At 38.0% G+C, this 25293-nt stretch overlaps 1 protein-coding gene across 1 annotated transcript in view; it reads right to left on the minus strand.

Annotated features, from left to right (window-relative positions):
- The window catches only part of SORCS2 (sortilin related VPS10 domain containing receptor 2), a 591182-nt gene that overhangs the window by 64039 nt on the left and 501850 nt on the right, over window positions 1-25293 (minus strand). Inside the window, exons 8-11 of the mRNA XM_086611291.1 lie at window positions 22426-22515; window positions 9160-9339; window positions 4617-4763; window positions 3111-3213 (exon numbers count right to left, since the gene is read on the minus strand). Coding sequence (XP_086467417.1) covers window positions 3111-3213; window positions 4617-4763; window positions 9160-9339; window positions 22426-22515 — 520 coding nt within the window. The remainder of the gene's footprint in view (window positions 1-3110; window positions 3214-4616; window positions 4764-9159; window positions 9340-22425; window positions 22516-25293) is intronic.

Raw genomic sequence — 25293 nt, forward strand, 5'->3', positions numbered from 1 at the left:
ATTTCATAGATGATGCTGTGAGAAATAGAAACTGTTGCCAAGATTAAAATGCATGAAAATCAAATGTAAAAGCAAAGTCCTATTACTTTTCGTAAAGGGAGCAAAGCAGTTATTTAAAAGCACACTTTAATATGCAGCTATAAAATTTAATATTTTGCCTGCACAATTTATATATATACATAAGCTAAAAATACACATTCTTCAGGACTATTTATGCAACTTTAATAGAGTGGAATTTTTATTTGTAAATACAACTCTAAAAAGATGCAATTTTAAAATCCTATTATTGCATTTTCCCCAAATGCTCTAGGCATTAATGCTGTTCGCCATTTAATTATTTTTTAAATTAAAATAATATTCAGTAGTCTCTCTGCTTGAATTTTCAAGCACAGTATCAAAACTATCCTTAAGTCACAGGTTAGGTTTTCCATTATAGAATCAGCTGTGTTGTATAAGTTTTCTATAAAGTGGCCAAACTCCATGTAAAAGGGTTGTTTGTTTGTTTGCCTTTTTGATTGATACCAGCACTGATCTTATTGAGAGGATGAACTTCATGGCTCTTACGGTTAGAAACTGTTTCATAATTTCTAGTTCTTACCCACTTGCTTACATCACTTGTTTCTACCCCTTAGTTACACTTTCAGGAAAAAAACCCATATTCTTTACTGTCCTTTATTTTTCTCAGTTAATGAGGTTCTTCTTGTAAATATTCTCTATTTCCATCAACTGCCAAGTAGTCCTTCTTAGCACCTGCTCATTGGCCCAGCAAATTGATGATCAGAATTATACACACTTTTATTATTAAGGTCACTGTACAGTATTTTGCCAGAGTATTAGTATTTTCCTCTCTCCATTGGCAATTATTTACTTACTTTACCCTCGGAATACCTTTCCCTTTTTCACAGCACAAGCCACTGATGTTTCCTAGATACACTGTGATCAACTGACATTCATAGATCTTTATCATTTTCAGTCATTTCCAGAAGACGTGCTCTCCCTAAGCCTAACAGTAAAATTCCAATAGTGTGTGATGTGGCCAAAATAATCTGATTTCTCTATGTGCTAAGAAGCCAGTACTTCTGTTGATTTGCATAGGATTATCAATTTCAAAGATCAGGCCAGAAGAAATTCAAGCTCATTGTATGTAAAGTATTTCTGATAAGAAGTGTAAGTTTACAAGGATATCAGGTTTGCCAGATAAGATTGAACATGTGCACTGAATCTAGATGATCTGAGCATACAAATAATGTAAATGCAAGTCAAAATCAGACTTGATTCAGGTTGTCTGTTGGGAAGGGGATGTAGTTGCCCTTTAAGATTTTTAAGACTCCAGAACAAGTCCCTCAGCTCTGTTTGTAACTCCATGACCTTCTACCAGAGAAAAGACATACTGCATTACTCTTGGGTAAATTTTTCTCCATTTCTTACCATCCCTCCTAGCTTTTTAGCCAACTGCTATGAGTGAGGGTGCCAATTCACCATCTCCATTACGTTATAGGTTGCTCCACAATCAAGTCAAATTTAACATCAGTCCAGTTCTTAAAAGTATCTGCATGTCATCAAAAAATCTTCCTCATATTCACGTTGAGGAAAGCTGTTGACAAGTTTACCTACCAGCTATGGTAAGACAATGCCACAGTGATAAAATCTCGCCCCACTCTAGGAAGTAATTAAAGGCAAAATACACTTCTCCAACCTGCCATCCCTAATATCACCTCAGAGAGCAGTGCACTTTAACTCCACAAAACCCAACCAAAGGAAAAGAACTCAGTATCTCAAAGAATATCAGTTCACCACATCGGAATATAATGCAAAGACAGAGAGAAATTAAATAGAAGTAACTGACCAATTAATTAAACCTCATTGCTTAATTTGCTACTAGAAGGCATTCAGCCTAAAATTAAGAACCTATACTAGAATATGAGTACATTTACTTAAAAAGAAGATCCCTGAGACAGAAGCTATTCTTTGAAATATTTGAATTCATAAAATATGAATTAAATACCTAATAGAAATGTATCTACCAGGACACTGTACATATTCTTAGTCTCATTCATGTCAATAAAAACATAGCAGCATTTCACCAGGTAGGTCTGCCTTCAGTAAAACACTTTAAACTCCATTTACACTAGGAGAAATCTTAAAATCTTCAGTTATATTGAAGTAACGGCAGCTGTCAGTCTCTTTCAACACCAAACATGCCCACCTTGATATTCTCAGGAAATTTTCATTTTGGTAAGCCATTTATAAGAGACTAGTGTAGGCTAAGGCAGAGAGCATTATTGATTAAAAACAGATATACTTTTAGGAAAAGAGAAGCAGTAGGTGTGTTTATTTCACCTAAACATAATCTGTAACATAAGAATAAAATAATGCAATTTAAAAAAGCTCTGAGAACAGTTGATATTTCAGCAATTCTGAAACAAAGAAACAGAAAATTAAATGCAATGAATAGATGAATCACAAGGATATAACATAAAACAGAGTCATGTGAATATTTTTCTTGATGAGCAGTCAACACTGCAATGGAATTTCTTTTATTAGATGCCACTTCTCAGTACCATGGCTCCACATGTACGTTACAATGAAGAAGCCACAACCATCATTCCCAACACAGAGACACATTTGCCTCTTTCACTTCATCTCTCTTTAGGCAGAAAGAAATTAATAAAAATTACAAGACAAATTATATGTATCTAAGCTTAAATAACAAAAGCTTGGCTACCGTTTACATCAGCTTATTGGATATGCTGGGCTATTCATGATGCTGGAGGTCCTACACCCCACTTCCAAAGAAAAAGAATGCAGGACAAGTCCTTCAGCTGCTGTCTCTACTCCACACCATACTAACGGGGAAGGAGACGGTACATAGCAGAGAGAAGCATAATGTATCCAGGCGACTGCTATAGATCTGTCCTAGAAGACACAGCTCTGGGACTTCAATTAGCTTTTACTAAATTGTTTGATCAAAAGACCCTATAAAGGATTATTTTGCAGGGAAAGCGTTATTTTGGCAATGTTTGTAGCATGGTGGTGTTATAAACAAAAATATTAGATCTAAAGAACTGCTGCCATATTTCAAGTCATAAAAAATAAGGTCATGCATTTACCTGCCCCCATTATGAGCCCTGGTGCAGTGTCCTTCGTATGGACTGTTCCTGACACATAGGGATTGTCTGCCCAGCGGAGATGGAGGTGAAGGTAGCAATCAGGCTTGTGGGGGAAGAAGAAAACAGGTTTTTAAAATAACTGGTAGCAGTTATGGTCCTATAATAATGAAAGCCCAGTCAGAGAGCAGCTTTGGCAACATATGTCTCCGCAGAGAAAGAATGGCTGTCTCCCATGGTGCCAAATCCTGGTTTGAAATATCAACCTTAGCTTTCTAACAAGAATCTGTGGTGATGTCTCCATACTGTGCCATTGTCTTCACAAAAAAAATTCCCAACTCAAAGAAGTCAAGATGAAATTATTGTATAAAGCCCTCAAGACCAAACAATTTCTTAAAAATGCCAACAGCCACTGCAACAAGTATTGCATGCCTGTTGGTCCCAGGTAATTGGTAAAATGATGATTAAACACAACTGTTTGTACTGAAATTTCATTTTTTTTAGAAAAAAAAATTGTATAAAAAATAGCATAATGACTTTTGGACATATCTGATCATCTTTCCTTTCTAAGCAATTTAACTGCTTCTTGCTCTTTGTGCAGCAGCACTCAAAGGTCATATTGCTCCCAGAAATCTGACCAGGAGCTTTACCGGGAGTGGCTGGGAGCACCATCTGGGAGCTGCTACCACTACAAGCTTTCCTCTCATCTCAGAGAGCTCTGGATCAGGCCCTGCAGGCTTGAACCATGTAGCACTGTCTTGAACTCTTCGAAAGGGAGTCAGCAGCTCCAGCCCTCCACTTCTACTACGTGTAGAGGGATGAAAGCTCTGGCAGCAGCAGGACTCAAAGCAATTATTTCACCCAGCAATGCAGAGCTTGGAGTCCCCAGGAGCAGAAAGTCAGTGAGAGAAATACAAGGCTTTCAGTACAGACTCACAAATAACAAAATATTATGGGTAGCTGGGACGTCTAAACAAACTGAAATAACATCATCTTATAAAAAAAAAAGGCCTTTTTCATGCAGTTAACTGTGGTGTTTATTTCCAAGTAACTGTCAAGAGTTCCCTTTAACAGGGAACCAAGGGTTATCTTGGCTTAAGGTGAAACAAAAATATGAAAGATGGAAAGAGAAAAGGTATTGGTAAGCTCTATTTGACTGATGATGTGCCCCTTATACCCAGACACAAATGATTGTTGTCATGATTATTCTGAACGGGGTTGTGTGGCTGACACACAAGAAAAAATGTCCTCTTTGTGTCAAAGTAGGCTCTACAATAAGAAATGCAGTGCAACAGAGAGTCATGACTACTCACTCTGCAGGATGGCTGGGCTAACATCTTCTGAAACCACAGCTCATGCAATGCAAATACATTTCGCTACTAGTTTGGCTGGTGAACTCGGCACAAAGCTCTTGGGCTGTCGGAACTACTGCACATCCTATCACATAAATAAGTCTTGTGCACTTTAGAGAAAGGATAGGTTAAGCATAGGTTAAAAAGAACCACTTACAGGTTTGCAGTTTGTCGGTTTGCCGTTCATATCAATGTCTGGAGGGTTCAGAAAATCCCAGTCGCGCCCTTTGTTGTAGGTTATCAGAGTTGTAACTCTCCCATCAATTTTCTGGTTGGCCAAAAAGACTCCTTTTACACCTCTGACCTGAAGCATACAGGAGAGAGGGTTAACGACCAGCACATACACATTTTTTTCAACAAGGATTATCCCTGATTAGCTGCTCTTTTGTGGCTCCGAACTGTCTACCTCAGGTAGTTTCTCCGCTAGGAAAGTGAAGGGTATCTTAAAAAAAAATAAGAAAGGCAAAAAGATAAGACCTGATTTGTATTTCTGAATGTATTTAAAAGGATATATAGTTCTCTCAATGTCAGAAGGTTAATCAAATTACATATGGTTTATATAGCAAAATACAAAAAAATACTGTAGCATGGCCTTGCTGTACACTCCTGTTAAAATAACAGCTCTACATTTTGTGTAAATATGGACATCTCTAAAATGTTATTCTACAGATGATGTAAGCAATTTATAACGGCAACTTGATTTTTAAACTGAGGTCATGTGACCCACATCATATAAACAGTACACAAATAGGTCACAATAACAAAACACAATACAGTATCCTTTAAAATAACAGTGAATTAGGAAGCACAACTGTCTTTTGCAGAAATAAAGGCAGACAGATCATCCGGGGAAGAAACAGTGAGGGCTGAATCAATCTCTCAAGCATCTGAAATGCTTTCACACAAAGGCTACCTCTACACATTTAGCCTCACTTCACCTGTTTAATTTCTGGGGAAAAAGAAAAAGAAGTTTACAGGCTTTCTCTTCTCTTGGGCAAACTTAGTTATTTTATTTCAAAACAACCTGTACTAGAAAACGATTACAACTCAAAGTATCAAAGTTAATGGGGATCATTTCTAGAAGCAACCTGACAGTAATCACTCCTTACCATGTTTACTTCTAGCCATAACATTTAAGTTATATGTAAATATTCCACCTAATGGCATGAGATAAGATCTTGTATTAAAATTGAAGGTTTCCTTAGAAGTGCCCATTTCCCTTGCGATTATTTATGAAGTGTCCATTTCTATGCGATTATTATTAAATTTTTGAAAAATTCTTGACAATGCATATCAACTCATATACCATTGCCACCATAGTACAGCTCTCTAATCTGCTCATATGCTGACATTTAACAAAACTGAAGCATTCCTTACAACTAAATGCACATGATAGCCAGCTCTTTGCATGATCAGGAATATTTGCCTCTTGCTGACATGATTCATTCTTGACTTAACTATTTATTTTGTATCTGAAATACTTACTCTTCCCTTTTTCTCCACCTACCAGTTATGAACTCCCTTTGACATTCATTTAACAAGTCTGCATTTAGGGTGAAGAGAAGGCATCCCTTCCAGCACCTATTGTTTATAAACATACATTTTTTTCTAAAGAACTAACCCAAATCCACCGATGGTTATGGTAACAGCCTAGAACTTGGAATATTTACATTGAGATAACCAAATTCTGTACAGATATTTTAATACCTAGGTTAAAATTTTTCTCCATTTCTACTTCCATCTCTAACCTAACCAATTGCTAGGGTAACCTCTCCTCTCTAGAATATGTGACATGAGTGTTTGAATCTATCAGATACAGAAAAGTTACAAAAAAATTTCTTCCAGTGTCTGTTAACTTCTCTCACTGCTGCTCTAAAAGATAAAAGCTCAGAAGTATGATGTTTGGCATGGTGCATTAGCTTAAAAAATAATAACTAATATAAAATTATGGCGTGTAAAAAAATGGCAGCTTTAAAACACCTCACTCCCTCTGCAGCATTTTTTATTTTATTTATCCTGTGAACTATGTAAATACACACCTGACTCTTTCTGTAAATACTGTAAACACTGTATGTCAAATCTACCTTCTGGATTCAACTGTGACGCCAAGGCACTCAAATTCTTATATACTTTCTACTCCTTGACTCAGTTCTGTAATCTAAAACGGGAAATTAGTCTCTTTCTAACAAGAAGGGAAAAGATTCACCTTAATAATAAGGTGCTACAGAGAGGACAACATTTAAACATTGTGGAATGTTCAGGGACTCTGGCGAGCAGTCCTGTAGCTACACAAGACAGACAAACACAAGGAAATTAAAAAGTACCTTTCCTTTGATTTTCTTTGGATTTTTAGATTAATTCTTGGAGCACCTATTTTCCAAAACATTTCAGGGGTTAGTGTTTCCCCAGTACTCTTAGAAAAGCACTTTGTACCTTATAAACCTATTTTCTAAACACGTTTTCTGCTCTGAACATGTATTTGTGACACATTAATTGCTGCATTGTTACATGACTGATTTTACAGCCAAACAATATTCTATACTAGTGTTTATTAGCATATAGTTTATTATTAGTTGCTGAAATACAAAAACCACAGCTATATAATAGAAGATTGTGATTAAAATTTAAATATATATGATTAGTTTAGGAAAAAAGTATGAAGAATGTGTACTGCAACTTGTATAGTTGTTGTCTCTATGAGGAGTCATAACAAGATCCAATTTAGAAATCTTACATTACATTATTATTATTACTATGCCCATTTTGCAAATATGCCTGTGTCAAATTTGTGACTGGTTCACATTGGCAGCACATGACAATTTCAAGGACATGCTGCTTTTGTGCAGTCACAGATTTCAAGGGCATGTTCCTTTTGGACTGTCACTAAATGCTTTACCTTTCTTTTTTTTCCTTCTTTGAACAAGTATTTGGGAATTATTCCCCTTTCACATACACAACATGAAAAGAAATATGGTACAAAAAAAAAGGATAAAGCATGTAAAAGAAAATGAATGCAGACAGGCAGAAACCTATAAGAGATTTTACAGTACATGTTCAAGTAAAAGATGAAGTGAGGTCAGCAGAAGATAATGAAGATGAACAGGGCAAATTTTGAGGAGAATTATGCACTGGTGGAAAGAGAAATTGTCAACCATTGAAAACCGTCTCTGCATTGCACTGAAGATTCCTCTTCCCAAGGTGGAATACTTGCATTAAAATGCCCATAGAGAAAACCTAGACTAGACCAAAAACCCTCCATCCTCAAGGATTGCAATATGTGTTATATTTAGTAACTATTTTGTACTGTGTAAATAATCCATACATCACTTGTAGATATGAGTACTTGATCACATTCTGGTAAAGAAGATGAACACTAATTATTTATCATAAAAGCTATCTGGAAGCTGTAGATTTTCTTATTGCAAGCAAATAAAAGTGTTCTCCTATAATGCAACTGTATTCCAAAAACAGCTCTAAAAAAATTGAATTGTATGGCTCCATCTGTATTGTCTTTCCATCATTCTCTATCATGTTCAACCCTACAAATTAATCCAGCACACACAATAATCTAGGATTTCTCTCTCTCATGCATTATCAAATATGCCTTCAGTAACATTGTGAAATTCTGAAATCATCAGTAAAACTGTATTAACTAAATAACTCTTGTAGACAAAAGGACAGCCAGGAGTGGCATCTCTGTACAACCTCTCTGAAATTACATTCTCTAGGTGGTGTAAGAAGAGCTTGCACCTGACTCCCTTTTATGGGAACATAGCTACACACAATATATAGCTTCACACATTAAGAAGTCTAATTTCTAAAAAGGTAGAGTCTAGAAAATAATCATTGGTAATGTTACACTTTTTTGTTTCACTTTCCATTTGGAAAGAAAAACCTCAACAAAGATGAAAGAAATAAGCAGGAAAAAACAACTATCATTTCCCCCACTAAGAAGAGTCGAATTAGAGCCATTTAACAGCTTTGCAAGTGTATGACTTGTACCTTGAATTACTACAAACCTTTCTAGAGAAGTCTGGTGCACTTATAAAGACTTTTTTTAAACAAAAAAAAAAACAACCTAACACCAGAAAGATTAGAGAGTAACAGGGGCCAAACTGTGTCAGACCAAAGGCCCGTTAGTTTAAAACCCTGATTATGGCCAGTCCTACATGCTACAAGAAAGAACAGAACCAGAGCAAATGTACACCTCATTACATTTACATGTCATCAGCAACAGGAACAGAACTGATAACAGTTTGTGCCACTCTTCCAAAACGTTATATTCTTCAGTCTTTTATTTTGCCAAGTGTGCTGATGCTAAAATCCAAGATAGATTTGTTTACAGGAGAGTTTGTCTCATAGCAAATGCTGTTGGCACAAGACTCCTACTGAAAGCAAGTGGATTTGATGTCCAATAGCTAATTTTGTTGGTTCTTCTCTTGTCAGAGCTAACATAACATAGCACAAGGTTTGCAGGATTACTATTTAAGAACCAGTTCTTAGAGCATACAGCACATTAGCAGGGCAAGAAGGAAACATGTAAGCAGTAAAGATGCACTATCAACAAGAAAGAAATCCTAGTCTTTTTACGTTAAAGGTAAATGTGAAAATACATTTATATAAAACTAATTATACACAATCAAAATAAAAAAATTAGAACTCCACCCAGACTACACACATTGGAACAGATAAAGACCTACCTCTAGAATATCTATAAGGACGTTCTCTTCTGGCTGCTTTGTGCTCCGGACATTCTCCAGCAGGATAGAGTAGTAAACACCTTGGGGGTCAGACTGGTACAGGTTGTACGTGTCTGTCTGGTACCACTCCTGAACAGCCACAAACACCTGGTTTTCATCTGTACTGATTATCTGTAAATCCTGTACAAAAACAAGATACAAAATGACTCAATTTTCCCATCATTTCTCTTTTACAAACAATAAGTTGCCAGGGGATCTGAATACGGGGGCATGGGGAATGGATCTGAAAGTTCAGTGATGGCAATATCTCAACATAACATGCTGTATCCCACCGATCCAAGGTGGTCAGTCACTACCTTTTCGCTACAGGTTATCAGAGTGCAAACCAGTTTAGTGAAGACTGAAAACCATGAATGTGCAAAAGCTGTGATCCACTTTGACTTTTATGGGAAATGACTTCTTGAAAAGAAGGAAAGCAAGGAAAAGGTTGGGGGAAAGTGATTTTCCTAGATCTGGATAAGAGTCAATGAAAGACTGAAACAACATACACAAAACTAATCTAAAAAATAATCCTCAGGTACCTAGAGAATGAAGAACTATTTGTCCAGAGTAAAGCATAACGTAGCACAAAGAGGATCAGATACAATTTACAGAAGTTACACATAGGAAGCAGTACATATCGCGCACACAGCTCATGTATATTGTAGAACATAATGCTAATTTATCTATATAAGTAGACAGATCCACTTAAATATTCAACAGTAATAACATGAGAATCAACATTCTGCATTCATTTCTCAAGAATTTCAGGCGTGGATATTGCAACAGCTTGCTTTCAGTTTTCCCAGCTTCTTCATTCCAAACTTCTCAGACAAAAAATGCACAGCTGGGGAAAACAATTTAACACTAATATTAAACAGAACAAATAAATCAGGAAGTAGCAACACTGAACTAAGCTTAGCAAACAAAAAAAAAATGACATGAGCTTGCAATAGGATATGGCAGCATAGAGGCAGATGTTGGAGATACGTATTAAAATGACACCTAGTCACAGAGACTGAAAGCTTGGTAAACTCTTTAGGATCTTGATACTTGATGGAGAAAATGAATACAGTTCTGGTCATCTTATTACCAAAAAAAAAAAAACTAAGGTGATGAAGCGAATATGAAATAAAGCTACCAAATATCAAGAGAATACGAGTTTGGGGAAAATTGGCTTTATATATACATCTATATCTATATCTATATCTATATCTATATCTATATCTATATCTATATCTATATCTATATCAAGAAAACAACTTTGTAGAACTTTTAAGATAGAAATAAAACAAATTTTGTGAGAATCCAGTTAAGATTGAAGAAAATGAGGCCGCACCTGGAATATTGTGTCCAGTTTTGGGCCCCTCGCTTTAAGAGAGATATTGAGCTCCTGGAGCGAGTCCAAAGAAGGGCGACTAAACTGGTCAAGGGGCTGGAAAATAAAACTTAGGAGGAGCGGCTGAGGGAGTTGGGGCTGTTTAGCCTGGAGAAGAGGAGGCTGAGGGGAGACCTGATTATAGCCTACAAATACTTGAGAAAAGATGGTGGGGAGGTGGGGGAAGGGCTCTTTACATTAGTGTTGGGTGATAGAACAAGAGGAAATGGGTACAAGCTTAGTCAGGGGAGATTCAGGTTGGATGTTAGGAAGTATTTCTTCTCTGAAAGGGTTGTCAGCCACTGGAATAGGCTGCCCAGGGAGGTGGTTGAGTCCCCATCCCTGGATGTGTTTAAGAATAGGGTGGATGATCTACTTGAGGATATGGTTTAATGGGGATTAGGGATGGTTGGACTCAATGATCTCTAAGGTCTTTTCCAACCTAGAAATCTATGAATCTATGAAAATGTGAGTAACACTGAGCAACACCGAATACTTGGCAAAGCATGGCAATCACACGTTAGGCAACACGCGTGATGCAATTGAGGCACTTCAATTCAAAAAAAGACATTAATAAAATGAATTCACTGGAAAGATTTTTAATATGAACAAAAGATAGTTATTAAATAACTAATCATTTAGCTAAATTTAAAGTATTTTTGCATATCTGACACATCTCAACACAAAAGAACCTAAGTGAAGTTTTCTATCAATGACAGCTCAACCCTGTTTTCAAAGACTTTCTTGTTGAACTGTGTACTAAAGTAGATTTTTGTTTAGCATCCCATTAATAGATCTCTTTTCTCTTGTCCTCAAAAATTACTCAGAAGCTGAGAGTCTGGCAGACCTTTAATTCTTTCCATCTGAGTACGAAACAGTAACTGCTCTGACACAAAAATGCCAGCAAAACACAGCAACTGATTCCAACAGGTTCTTTAAAAAGCCTCTTGTGTGTACAGAAGGCTTCACCTTCTGTGTTAAATACATGGCTGCATAGCCCATATTACACCACATCTAACACTGAATTTGCCTTTTCTTTTGCAGTGTGAGAAAAGCTCCCATGATTACCCATTACGAAAGGATGGAAGTGAAGCAAGGATTACAGACACAGTTCATTTTTTCACATGAAAACCTCTTCAAAATCTTTAATCTCCTGTGATGCCAGGAGCTATCAGCAAAATTTTAATCTACGTTATTATAATAAAATACTTATATAGTACCATAAACAAACACAAAACTCCAGTGGCTGTAGGCAAGGCGCTTTCCTTGCCCCAAGTGCTGGTGAGGTGGCAGTGGCTGTACATGTGGCCTGTGGTGGCAGAGGCAAGAGCTGGAAGGATGGGCACCATTGGGATTCTCCTATCCCAAGGTGGGGTAGGAACTGCTGAGCCAGCAGAAGCAGCTCACAAAGACCAAAAACGTGTGGTGCTGAAGGATAGGAAAATAATTTTGGGCAGGCTGGAGGGATCTGGTGAAAGAGGGGTTGGACTGGTGAAAGAAAGAGGGGTTGGACTGGAGAAGTTTACTGCAACAAATGAGAGTTTACTTTTCCCTTGGCAGTGTCTGTTACGAAGAAAGAGGTTTGTACGCTCAGACTGCCCGATGTCAGTTTTTTCTGAGGCAAGAACTTAACAGATCCTGATTTTAGCAAGTGAAATTGCCCTTCCGCTGCCTTGAACTTCGTTGTTTTCATTCAGAATTCACACTTTCAGACTTCCAGTTCTGCTATTTTCCTTTCACAGTGATTTCTTTTCCCTCAAGAAGCAAATCGCTCCTTCAGTTATACTACCTTGCAACAATCTTGCACAGCACTTTCTGCCTAGTCATGATATAATCCTCCAGAAAAAATAGTTGACAAAATAAGGAAAACTTCAAATTGCATGCCTTATTCTTAAATTTATCTTTTAAAATCCTCGATGACACAGACTGCTGAAAATCTAGCTAAAACAAAGCTAAACTGTCATGTCACTCTTGTATTATTTCTATCCTGGAAAGCTGAATTTAAAAAGAAGAAGAAGAAATTGATTGACAAATACAGAGGTTGGGCCTTCAGCGTGCCATGTCCAAGCCTTCATCCCAGCTACCCACTGCTCAACAGATGATAAACACATGAAGATGGGATGTCAGCAAATATCGTTAGACAGAACTTACTGTCACTAAAGAGTTAACTAGTAAGGACATCTGAGAAAGAAGAAATACCTTCATTGAAGAAATGCAAGTTTTTATTGCTTTATCTAATTCATGGCCACAGATACTACCTTAGGCTGTAATCTCAGCAGATCCTATAAGGAAAGCATTTATTCTTTGATGATTTCACGCTTGGACTACCACAATTGCCCTCTTGCTGGCCCTCCTGCTTTCTCTCTCCACATTCTGCAGGCTACTGGAAGTCCCACTGATCATCTAATTTTTCTGTAATTACGCTATTCACACATGACTTATCCAAATTAATTTATAAATATCTTCTTCACTGACGTTAGAGATCTTCAGGATTTAGAACATTCCTTACTGTCACTACTCAGATTTTTGTTTATCTCCAGGCTGCTTTTTTGTATATACACTCAGTATTTGAGTTCATGTACTTTCCTGACATTTCCATACTCAAATGAGAGAATCGGTGCACTTTCAGGTGTTTCAAGGCAGAATCTTTTCCCAGGCTTGCCATACCAACCATGTTGTTTCTTCTGTGGCATGCCCATTCCTCTGTGGGCATCCTTTCTCTCTTCTCTACTACTTACTCTCTCTCTGTCCAATCTACCATGTCTGCTCTGTTCCATGCCTTGCTGATCCAAATGTTTGTGCTCTCATTGTTTTCACTTCTCTCTCTCTTTTTTGTTTTTGCAAAGCTAACCAATGGCAACTCGTATCAACAATAGATTGTGATTCCCAAATATCAGTATTCTCCATTTACTTTACCTCATCTTCATAGGTCATCAGGTTTTGCACAGTTCGGAGATGCTACTAGCTGTACTGTCTAAAACTTTTTTTTTTAAACTCTAAAATCCCATGAGATTTCTCTGTTCTGTTTGCTAAGGTGCTTCTTGTGCACTATATTCTGAGAATTTCTTTGTCACTATGTTTCCTTCAACCTCTCTTGTAATGTTATACAACAGTAAGCACAGATGTCTGTATGATCAGCACTATAAATCTGTGGAACTACTCATAGGTTCAAGACAGCGGACCAACCCCAGGTCAGGGATAGGTCTACCTGTAGGTGCAACAGGAGAAGCCTGTAAAGTGGTCTATAATCCACTATGCAATCAAGTCCACAGGGTCATTTCTCCATGGGTGAATGAGAGCAGACAGAAAACAGTCTTCAAATAATGTAAACAGCCACCCCAAGGAAAACAGAAAAAACTTCTAAGTCTGCTTAGAGTTAAATACAAGGTATAAATTGCAATGAAGGAGAGTTAGGTTAGACAACAGAATATCCTTCTACAATAAGGCCTGGTCATACACACTGAGGATAAATTGCTTAGGGAGGTAAAGTAGTCTTCATCCTTGGGAGTTGTTAAGAGTAGATTAGAGAAGTATCTGTCAGGACTGGTTTAGGCAGATGACCATGCTTTGGAAAAGGACCTCTCAAGGTCCCTTCCATGCCTATTGTCTACGATCCTGTGAAAACGGGAAAATAAAAACACAACTTATTGAGATTACTTGAAACATTACACATACAAATAGAAATATCATTAAAAAGATGTGATTTATTATTTGTGTTTATTTGTTGCTTTTTTCTTTAATTCAAGAGTTATGATTTCTTAACTACGCTAAAAATAGTAAACAATTTCCAGACAAATATGAATTCAGTATGATCATGCAATTAGAATTAAGGGCAGCTGGAAATCTATTGAATCAGAATTTCTTTTCTACAAAAATGCTAAATTAATCCTGAACGTGATCAAAGACTGCACATTACAAACTGGTGTGATGAAACAAGGCATCCAGTGACAGGTCATATCACTTCTGCTCTTTCAGGGACTTGCAAGCTGCTATGTTTGTACCTTACATCAGTAGCACAGAACACAATTGTTCAAACAAACACAAAGACACTTTCGAAGTGATACTAGAAATAATTAAACATGTATAGAAGGTCAAATTGTGACAAAAGATAAGCATCACTTCCAGGAAACTTCATATCACATGGACAGACCTGGTCTATTAAACAAAATACATGACTCTGAGGGTGTGCGTGTCACATCGAAAGAATTGTGTATGTTCAGCCGTGCAATTGAGAGCAAGTACCCAAGAATTCTTCCAGTAAGTACAGAGTGATGGTCAAATATTACTTCAGAAAAACATTCACACTGCTTGAGAATTACTTTTTACTTTTAATACAGAGATACCAACATGATAAGTCTGACATTTTTCCAACATTATCTGCTTTTAATGCAGTTGAATCTGTTTTCACAAGAGGCTGAACAAACACCAAATCAAAAATCAGTCAAGAAGTCCAAAAGCATGAAACAATCAAAAGAGTTGGGTTTCTTGGTAGCTGAGGATAGGAAGAAGGAAAGAGGTTTAGAGAAGGAAGGGAAAAGAAATGCATTGTTTTCACTGTACACAGCCCCATACCATCTATGTTTAGTAACTCACCAGCCCATAAGTCTGCTAGTACTTTAGAGAATTTTATATTCAAGAAACACTCAATATGGTTTACTCTAACTGTGGTAAGAAACCCTATGACACAAACAAACACAATTACACCCTGAAGACAAAAGGATATAAAAGACAACAAGGATCATACAGCAAGCCAGCGCTCCTTTATGTAGTAAAATGTGCTAAGGACATAGGCAATACCTTTAAGAGAAAACACTGTAGGCAAGGTTCAGCATAGCCAGTATAATGCTACACAGGCAAGACTGTGGCGCTTTAGACAATAAGGCAAATACAAAAAAACTTCAAAATTCCTTTTTTTCAAATCTTACTACTCTCAGCCCAATGCCAGAATTTCGCCCCCCTGCAATCTTTTAATGCTGTGGTTGGGCAATAGGTTCAGCTGAAGTAAGTGATAAATTAAAGACAGAATCACAAGGAGTAAAGGTATCAGAAGTGCGACAGATGTAAGCACTCAAGGCTGTGTATTCTCAGCCTTGACCTCCAGTTGCACCATATTTATACCCTTGTAATCTCCTAAGTACAATCAAGGTAACTGGATGGCACATATCCCAAAGATAATCTCCCTAATCTTCCCTGCCTGGCCGAGTAAAATGGTGCAAGGAGAGAAATCAATAATAAGTTACACTGTGAAGAAAATAAGAGTTCCTTGAATCCACCTTGGATGGATGTGTACGACAGGGGAGCCAGACAGCTGCTACAGCTTGAGTTCACCGGCTACTGCCATGAAACCACCTGGGAAAGAAATACTTCCCCTGCATCGGATGTCGCTGCTACGTGTATTTCTATTTTGTTTCCCTCAATTCTTTGTTCAGCAGCCACTCCAATGGACTTCCAGAAGGATGGAGAAGTCCTGCTGTAGCTGCAAACTTCTATTCTGCCTGGCACAGAGGAACAACCTCAGCTGAAGCCTCCCAGGGCGGCAAATGGAAGAGGTGGTGAATGGGGCTACCCAAACAGAGGAATGGTTCCTGGGAGACTAAGAGCCTGGTTAAATGAGCTCTCATAGCCTCAGTACTTCGTAGTCCAACCATCACACGGGCAGAGCCTTGGGAGAACTTTGCTGCCAAAAGGGCTGCAGAAATCTCTCCTGCCTCTTCTGCTGTTAATGAACGGACCCGCTTAAGGAATTCTTGAAAAAGTTATGGTAAGAGAGAGTTCGACAGGAGAGGGAATAGATGCTTCAAAAGATTGACAGCTATTTAGGGAGAAAGGGTAAAACTGCTCAAAATATTTTACTCTTGATAGTGTTATATCAATTACTGAAAGACACAGATGAGTTTGGAAGAAAATCTGTGGTTAAAATAGTGATGCACCTCTCAGACTGAGGCAAGGAATAGGTGAGGTGTCTTTCGAGCCCCTCAGAAGGACACTAGGGGATAAGCAAATAAAAAGAGTATATGGAGTTGATAAAAGGCATGTGGAGGAGATTCATATTACCATGAATACATTAAAGACTTTAACTTATTTCTGAGGTGATAGGATTTTTTTCTTTTTATATTTTTGTTTATTTTTCCCCTGTACTCTCTTTTATCTTGGTTACCTGAAAAATTTCACTCTACTGCCTATTTCACAAGATTGAAAAGACATACAGAGATCAAAATAGATGAAAGAAGCTTTTTCCACACCATATCTTTTCAAAACTAAACTTTCTGAATTGCAGTAGGATATAACAGACAATAAAGCTCTCGCATTATTAAGACTTTGTCGCTGGCATGAAAAAATGCAGAATCAATGAATACCTTGTATCAGTTCATAAAAAGAGATCATTATCAATGGAGTTTATTTACCAGAGGTGCGAAGGGGACTCAGAATAATTAAATTCTTCCAAATTGCAACAGTAAAACTACCAGGATTTGTAGCAGATTCTTTGGTTTGGTCAGCAATTTCATTAATAAATTTTTTGCTTGAACTCTTAGAATGAACTACTTCCTGGTTTTATTGTCACATTACAGCACGACCTGAAATGCCAAATAAGGACCAGAACCCAACGTAATCCTCTTTCTCCTTACCAGACTTCCCTAGCCAAGGACAATCAGAGCTGCAGGAACTGTTGTGCAGTACGAGTGTGACGACTCTTCAGTTGGGGCTGCAGCCTGTAGCCCTCGGCAGACCTGCTCTCCCAGCAGTGGTGGCTGAATCCCTGACCCCTGCTCCAGGCTAACAGGCCAAGGGAGATCCCTGGATCTCCCTAGATCTCCCTGGAACACACCTGCATTCCTAGCCCGCCATCTCATGACACAAATACAATCCTGCTGCTCTTGGCTTGATTTTGGTATTCATTTCCTATGAGTTATTCACTCTTGATCTAGCTTTATTTAGCAGCAGAGAACAAGCAACATTGGTGAAGTGGAATATAATATAAAAGTCAATTCAGTTTTAAAACAATTGCTGCAAATCTCCTCTTTTGTTTCGGACAGCATATAGACAGTCTTTAATATGGTCTCACCAACCTTTGCTACCACCCTGCCTGGCAGTAGCCAGCACTTGACTCCTGTTCAAATGCAGGAGACAGTTGTGTGATTCAGTGTAGTGTCAGTATCAAACACACTACTAAAACAAAATCTCTCAAGAGCAGGGAAAAAAAGCTAAAAAAAAAAAATCTGAATTCTGTTCATTCAATGGCCCCCAACAGCTCCGCTCTCTGTATATACATAGTGCTGTGATGTGCTACAAAAAGGTGATGTGTGGAGCTGGAGCCTAGAAACTTAGCACGTGTAAAGCTGGGCTGGAAGTTGCTTTTAGTAGCCTTTGATTCACAAGTAAGGAGGCCTTGAGATATGTCCAAAACCAAACATTTATCCTTTTCTAGGCTTCTCTTTGGGGGTACATTTGGACAAATACAAACACGAATGCAAATACAAACAATATAAAGAAATTGAATAATTTCTTGCAGATTTTCGGCCTCTTCATACAGAAAGGAAAATGAGACATCAATAACATTTGTAATTAGTCAGTCTGAAAACATTCATTCTATCTCCATATATAAAATAACTGTGAAACACATTCATGCTGCAAAAGAATAATATCTGAAGAGCCCAGCTTTATGCCCTCAGGCTAGAGCCTGGTTTTCTAGCACAGCTCTCCTAATGTTGTTAGACCCATCCTTGGCCAGCCTGTAGTATCTTCTGACTTCGCTACAGTTTTCCTTTCCCTGTATACAATCACTGCTCAAAAACTCTGGCCCATGACACAAAGAACTTTAGAGACCACTTGGAAAGAGACTTTTTGAAGTCTCATTCAATTCTTTTGAGAAAAATTAAATATGGCCTATTTCAGACCCATTTAATCTCTTGGTTAGGCAGAATCTAACACTTAAAAAATCCTGAAACTCACTTCTTTCAAAAGCTATTGTTTTTAATCAAATATAAAAAACAAATTCTTTGTAAATTCTTTCATTCTGTTTATCTCCTACCACCACAAAAGTAGCAAGTCCACAGTCACGTGTTCTAGATGTACTCTTAATGTGCCAGTGTCTTTGCTGATATCCTGCTTCTTTGCCAAATTTCATCAGTAGTTTGTTCACATTTATTTTTTTCCTTCTGTTCAAACCGCATTGGAAGATACATTTCTATTGCACTCAGATGATTTTCACTGAGCTATGGTGTGGTGAAAAATTTCAGAATTGTGTTCTTATTTACTTCAGCATCTACAATTTCTGCTGTAATGTGAAAGTACTAAATCACTTCAAAAAAAATTATTTTTTACAGAAAAGGTTAAAATCTCTCACATTCACCACTGTTCTAATGAATGTCTGGCTTCCAGGCTCTCTTAGTGAAATTTTCAGCTCTGTTGTGTGCAGATATCCAAGAAACTTCTCTTGGAGGCATTACCAAAATGCTAAAGAGATACAGTTTTTGTTGTTCCACTCATCGGGTACTGCCTGAACTAGGAAGAACACAAAAACATCCTTTTCCAAATGACACAGTCATCCTGTTCCTAGCTTGCTATTGACTCTATCCAAAATAAAACCATTAACTTCTAATTTATTTATTCAGTCAAGCCTGGAGTTAATCTGCTTAGAAAGGAAAAAAAAAAAAAAGACAAATAAACAAAAACCGTATTTTCCAAGACAAAGAATTCAGCATTCAAACAATCCAGACTACATATGACAGAAATACTAGAGAGTTATGACTGGCACTTTTTGAATGTATCAGATATGCACTCAGTAACAGCACATGCCCAGTAAACTAAGCACCCTTTGCAGATTAGTGGATTATAAGGTTAAAAGTGATGATCAGATCCTTTAGTTCACTTCCTGCTATCTTTCCAACCAGAGAATTTCCAAAAATTATTTCTGCATATTTTATAAGATGCACAAGAAGCAAATAGCTTCTATATGGTCAGAACAAATCTCCCAGAAGGGTACTCAGTTATGATTTGAAAACCTCAAAACCTAGAATATCTGTCGCTTTCTTTGGCACTTTTTCAAACACATAATCATTAACACCATTAAGAAGGTGAGCTCAGTTTCTAATTTGGGTTCAGCTCCCAGGTGTGGTGGGTCTTTCTCTACTAAAGCACTTTTAAGACTCTGTATTTTCTCCCCATAAGGAGGCTTCTTCATGACAATCAAGTTGCCTCTTGATCTGCCTTTTTGAAAAACAAATTATACTTTTTTCAGGGTAATTTTTGACTGAGATTGCTGCACTGATATTATAACTGCACTCATTTATAGTGCAATCCTGCAAACACAACACAGGTCACAGTGGACTGCAGAAGAGTAGTAGAAATGAATGACTGGTGGAGACTTCTTAAACTGTTGTTGCTGCCAAGGAAAGCTCCATGGGACACAGATCTAGGTCTTCTACTGTGCCATGTCTCCAGCCTCCCATAACACTTGATTTGCTGTTCTTCACAACCTATGCAAGCTCACCTGTTATAAATATGGATGCCTACTAGAACTGGACAATATAGTGACATATATAGGACACTACTTAAAACTCATATAGTGCTTGAGTTCTGACAGCCTCCACCCATTTATTGAGATGTGTCAGCTAGATTTGAACCCTAATAATATGCCTTTTATTAATATAGTGTAAAGCAATATTGATATTTAAAACAGAGGCATGTGTCATTAAGGAGGTATAGTACACACCCAACTTTTTAAAAATAAAATCACTTTCCTGAATGCTTGAAGTAGTCATCCACACATGGAATACGTACTACTGTCTATAACCATAACACTATGTGCAAGACTTTAAAATTTGAGTTAGTATGTCCATCCTATGTGTGACGGCAGTAGCAGGAAGGACAAACAGTGCTGCATTGACCAAATACAGCAGGTTACTGGGAGTGAGAAGGAAACTGCAATGGAAAGGTACGGATTCCTGCACAGGCCATCCAGAAGCAGAAGGAATGCCCAGGTCTCTCTCAAAACATTTCTGCCCTTCCATTTCCCAACAGTCAACTTTTTGCCACAGAAGTTAACATAGTCAACCATCTGTACTAATGTGCTGACACTTTTTCAGCAAATTTGCCTCAAGTAGAACATTCACAACTTGATGAACTTTACCTGATTTAATTTATGGCCAGCTAACATACACTTTTAATTACTGATTTGGGTATTTGAAAAAATACCATAAATAAACATTTAGGGTAACATCCTTATTCTCCTCTCTCCAGGATTGTCTTAATCAAACGCCTCTTCTCCCCCCTTCCTATTCTCAAGTCCTGTGTTTCTACCTTGTGTTAATTCAGTTCCTCCCAATTACTTCAGTGAGGCAATGGGCTGTGCAGGAGGTTGGAGTCATCTGCGGAAAGGTTTCTTTCTGCTGCTCCTTGCTTATTCTTTGCTTTCCTCTCTTGCTCCTTGCTTGTCTTCTTCTGCCCCAGCATGGGTTACCCATGGGCTGCAGTCCATTGGGGTATCCCTGCCCCAACAGGAGTTGCCCAAGGGATGGAGTCTCTCAATGTGTGTATATCTGGCATGTTTCAACATTTAGAAGTGGATATTCTCCTGTTGTTTTTCTAATTAGAAATTTTCCCAAGAAAGCATAAAAGCTATATTGAAGGCCTTAGAAACATTGAATAATTATGTGGAAGCTTTGATATAGTTACCTGTCCTTGGCTATACATTCATTGTCAAAATAGATAAATAAATGCTATTTCCATAGCACTACTGGGAGTATATCCCAAATAATAACTGCAGGATTCAATACGAGGTTTTTGTTAACATGTTGTATATTTAAAACTAGAAAGACTACAGACCATGGCTTAGATTAAGAAAAAACAACAACAACAAAAAACAAACTAAAACAAACCTCAAAGATGAAAAAACATTAAGCACATTCTTCGTTTTAGAAGAATAACATCGAAAGAAGGAAATACATTGTACTCCACTGTCTTTGATTAGATGACCAATAAATTAAATCTGTGCATTTCAAGAGATGTAAAAATAACATGTCTTAGTTCTCTCCTAAGTAAGTGACAGAATCATATAGGATCACATGAAAAGACAGAGACCTCAGGAGGTCTCCAGACTGACATCCTGCTGGCAGCAGCGTGAGCCGTGAGGCCAGAGCAGGTTACTCAGGGCTTTATCCAGTCGGGTCTTTAAAACCTCCAAGTCATTTTTCTTCAGGATTGTAGATGCCTTGCAACTATACATAAAGTTATGAAACACATTAAGTGCAGCACAAAAATCCAATTACATCAGTTAGACCGTATGCAAATATCTGCCTGTACTTTATTGCTAATTTACTATGCAAATATAGAAACCCTGTCACTATAAAAACATGCTGGAGTGAAGGAATCTCTCAACAAGCCTTGCCATTCTGTTAAGTAATTAAAGTTCATATTGGGATTTTTTAATGAAATAGAGCAGCACCAACTGGTAAAATTATTTTATATTACTTTTCATGCTTATACCAGAAAGCACCATGTGGAATTAAACCGTAATTGATTCTTGAAAGAACACTCGCTCAGTATCATTACATTGCCATTAGGTGTGTAGCGCTGCTTCATGGAAGCAAAGCTCAAAAACTATTGCGGTAACTGATGACAAATAAGCTTCCGTGTGTTCTTGCCCTCTTTGGTCTATGAGCTGCTACATTCCTAGAATAAAAATTGAAACCGTAGGGTCAGAATATATCACAAACAGGATTCAGAAATCCTTACAAGGAGAAATTGTCGTCTCAGAATAACGAGATTTAAAAAAGAAAAGAACAAAACTAGTTAGGTAGAAAGAGAAGAAAACAAATATATAAATAGAAAGAAAAGTGTGTACTACTTACTTTTGGCAATGCATATTTTGGCAACTTCATCTGCACAAAGCCATTGCGACGGTAAGACACGTAATACTTGGTCCGATTTGCTGACGTTGTCTATGCAAAGGAAAAACAGAACCCTATGATAATTCATGTTAAATCTAAAGAGTCTGTGATAGAAAATTTATTTTTTCTTTTTAACCTGCAACTGAAATACGTTAGCTCTTAATTTTATTGCATGCGGTTAATTTGCAGAGTGTACAAGATAGACTCCAAATAGATTGAAACTCTTTTGCTCTCCCCCTCTTTAGGAAGAAAAAAGTGATTTACTTCTCTCTTTCACCATTTCAGCTGTCTCAGGTGATACCTGAGACTTCAGCATTTCATTATTGATATTTCTGTACCCATTGGCCTCCCACATTTGTAGAAACCCAGGCTGCAGCACCCTCCAGGTAAGAGGTAGGGAGGAGGTACACTGGCCATGAACACCAGGCACCTCAAGGGCAAGCGGTACTCCAACAGCACTACTCAAAGCAGAGCAATAAAAACTAAATAAATTACACTAACATTATAATAAAGCATTTGCTATATTCGACTAATATTTTCTATTCAGGATAAAACATTTCCCTGTGCAAGATGCTGACATGCCACATGGAAGATAAGGATGCAATTCTGTATCCATTGGTTGGTCAGTTTGAAAGTCAGTGATACGCCCTGAAAACACAATTATACGCTGAAATAGAGAGGTAAAACATGTATTTCAACTGTTTGCATGTGCAGAACTGAAGACAGATTAGGGTTAATGTAAAACATTTGGGGGTTTATTAAGATTTTCACCAAAGAAAGCCAACAGAAATGCACATTGAAAGGAACATTATTGTGTGACTATTACCTGTTAGCCCCCATCTCCTCTTTGTAATAGCAGATACACTGGTCATTTAAAGTCTTTTACCTTATTCACAAAAAAAATCAACGTAAATATTTATTCAGACTATCAAAAGGAAGATTCTAAATAAACATTGATGAAAATACTCAACTAACAGCTTCCCTATGTTTTTCTTGTCAGAAATGTAATGCCAAAATCTGTGCTGGTATGTAAATCAGCACATTTCCAACTAAGCCTCTTGAGCACCATTGAATTAGACCAGCAAAGGTTTTTAGCCTTTGATAAATAATATTTCACTTTTTTTTTTCACATTCCCCACCTCCCCTTCCCCAAGATGATCAGCTAGGTAATGGCTCTTCATAAGTTTATAAAGGGTGGCTGCTTTTCAGGAATGAACTGGTCAAAAAAAGATGGAAGAAGCGAAATGAAACGTGCAAAACTTTTCTCTGGTTGTCCATGCCAAATCAGATTGGAGAACAGAAGCACAAACAGATTCATGTTCTTTCTTTGACTTAGGAAATCCATTTAAAATCTTATCCCTATCTCACTGTTTTTCTCCTCAACTTTTGTATTCAAAAAGGGAACCTGAATTGGAAAACAGCCTATCCTGAAGCATGCAAACTTGACTTGGCTTGGTAAAAATAGAGTTGATGCATGACAGCAAGTCCGTCTGCCTGAATATTTTCAAGATATCAAAGTATTTAACATTATAAACATTTTCACTTTTTTAAAAATAATGTGATGCCCTTTAGGAATGTGATTTGTTAAATGATAGATTAAACCAAAAAACCTCACCATTTATTTAATTAGTGTTAAATGGCAGTCTCATCCATCTTTTCATAGCCTTCTTGTTCATTATGCATTTATTCTATGTCACTCATTTGAAATGACTGAAGATGATGCGAGGCAGCAGAGAACCGGAGTTGCAGCAGCTAGTCACGTCAAGCCTCACTGACATTAAAGGCTGGTCTGTGCTTAAAAACAGTGCTGAAACTTTAATCCTCCTGCTAAAATCACCTCTAAAACTGTCTGACTGTCAGCGCAAACTGGAAAAGAAATGAATATTAGAAAGTTCCTGATCTTTGTGGATATAGACTTAGTAAAGTAATGAGGTTGAGATCTTCCTCTAAGACGGTAAAAGTCTGAGATTTGGGCCAGGATTAGCTGTGGAGACCTGCAACACTGATTCACAGCTACACAGCTCAGGGGATGTGACCAATGCCAGGGGCAACAAGACAATCTCAAACTGTCCTCTCTTTTTGCACAGATGATTCTGTTCCATCTTCTTTCTGACAGATATTGCTGTGATATTAAGAGGAGTCCCTGGTCTGAGTCTAATTTACGTAGCAATATTCTAATTTATATAGTAATATTTTAGCCTAGTGAGAAAAGAATTTCCACATGGTTTTGAAAGTACGCTGTTTCTCAGATGTGCAGCTACTTTGTGGTTTCACTGAAACAGGTCAGTAGTGTCCTGCACCACACCTCAGGGGTGGCTGCACTTCAGATGTGACTATAGGATCCCAGAGCTAACTTCAATCCTCTAGTAATACAGATACAGCTAACTGCAAACCAATTTAGCAGTAATAGAGATTAATACCACATAATGTGATTTACTGAGGTAAGTCTGAAAGGAAAAGACTAGAGATTTTCCCCTTTATGTGGAATACATGCATGTTATGGCTTGAAGCGGGGGGGCAGGTCCGGGTGGCAGAAGCTGCCCATCAGACCGGACTCCCGTCCCCCTCGGGGCTTGAGCCAATCGGCCCTCTGCCAATTGCCCTATTTACGTCGGGCAAAGGAACCGGAAAGGTGTGCCGGTGCCCAGGAGCAAGGAGACGGGAGGGGGGCACGGCCCCCGCTCCCGGCTGGGTCGGCGGCCTGGGCCGGGCCCGCTCCGTGGCGGATGGCGGCGGCGGAGCCGCTTGGGGAACTCGGGGAGAGCCCCGCTGCCGGGGCGCCCACCGGGCCGAGTTCACCCAGACCGGACTGAAATCTAAGAGAAACGG

This window comes from Tauraco erythrolophus, chromosome 5 (genome assembly GCF_009769465.1).
Source record: "Tauraco erythrolophus isolate bTauEry1 chromosome 5, bTauEry1.pri, whole genome shotgun sequence".
NCBI classification, from domain to species: domain Eukaryota; kingdom Metazoa; phylum Chordata; class Aves; order Musophagiformes; family Musophagidae; genus Tauraco; species Tauraco erythrolophus.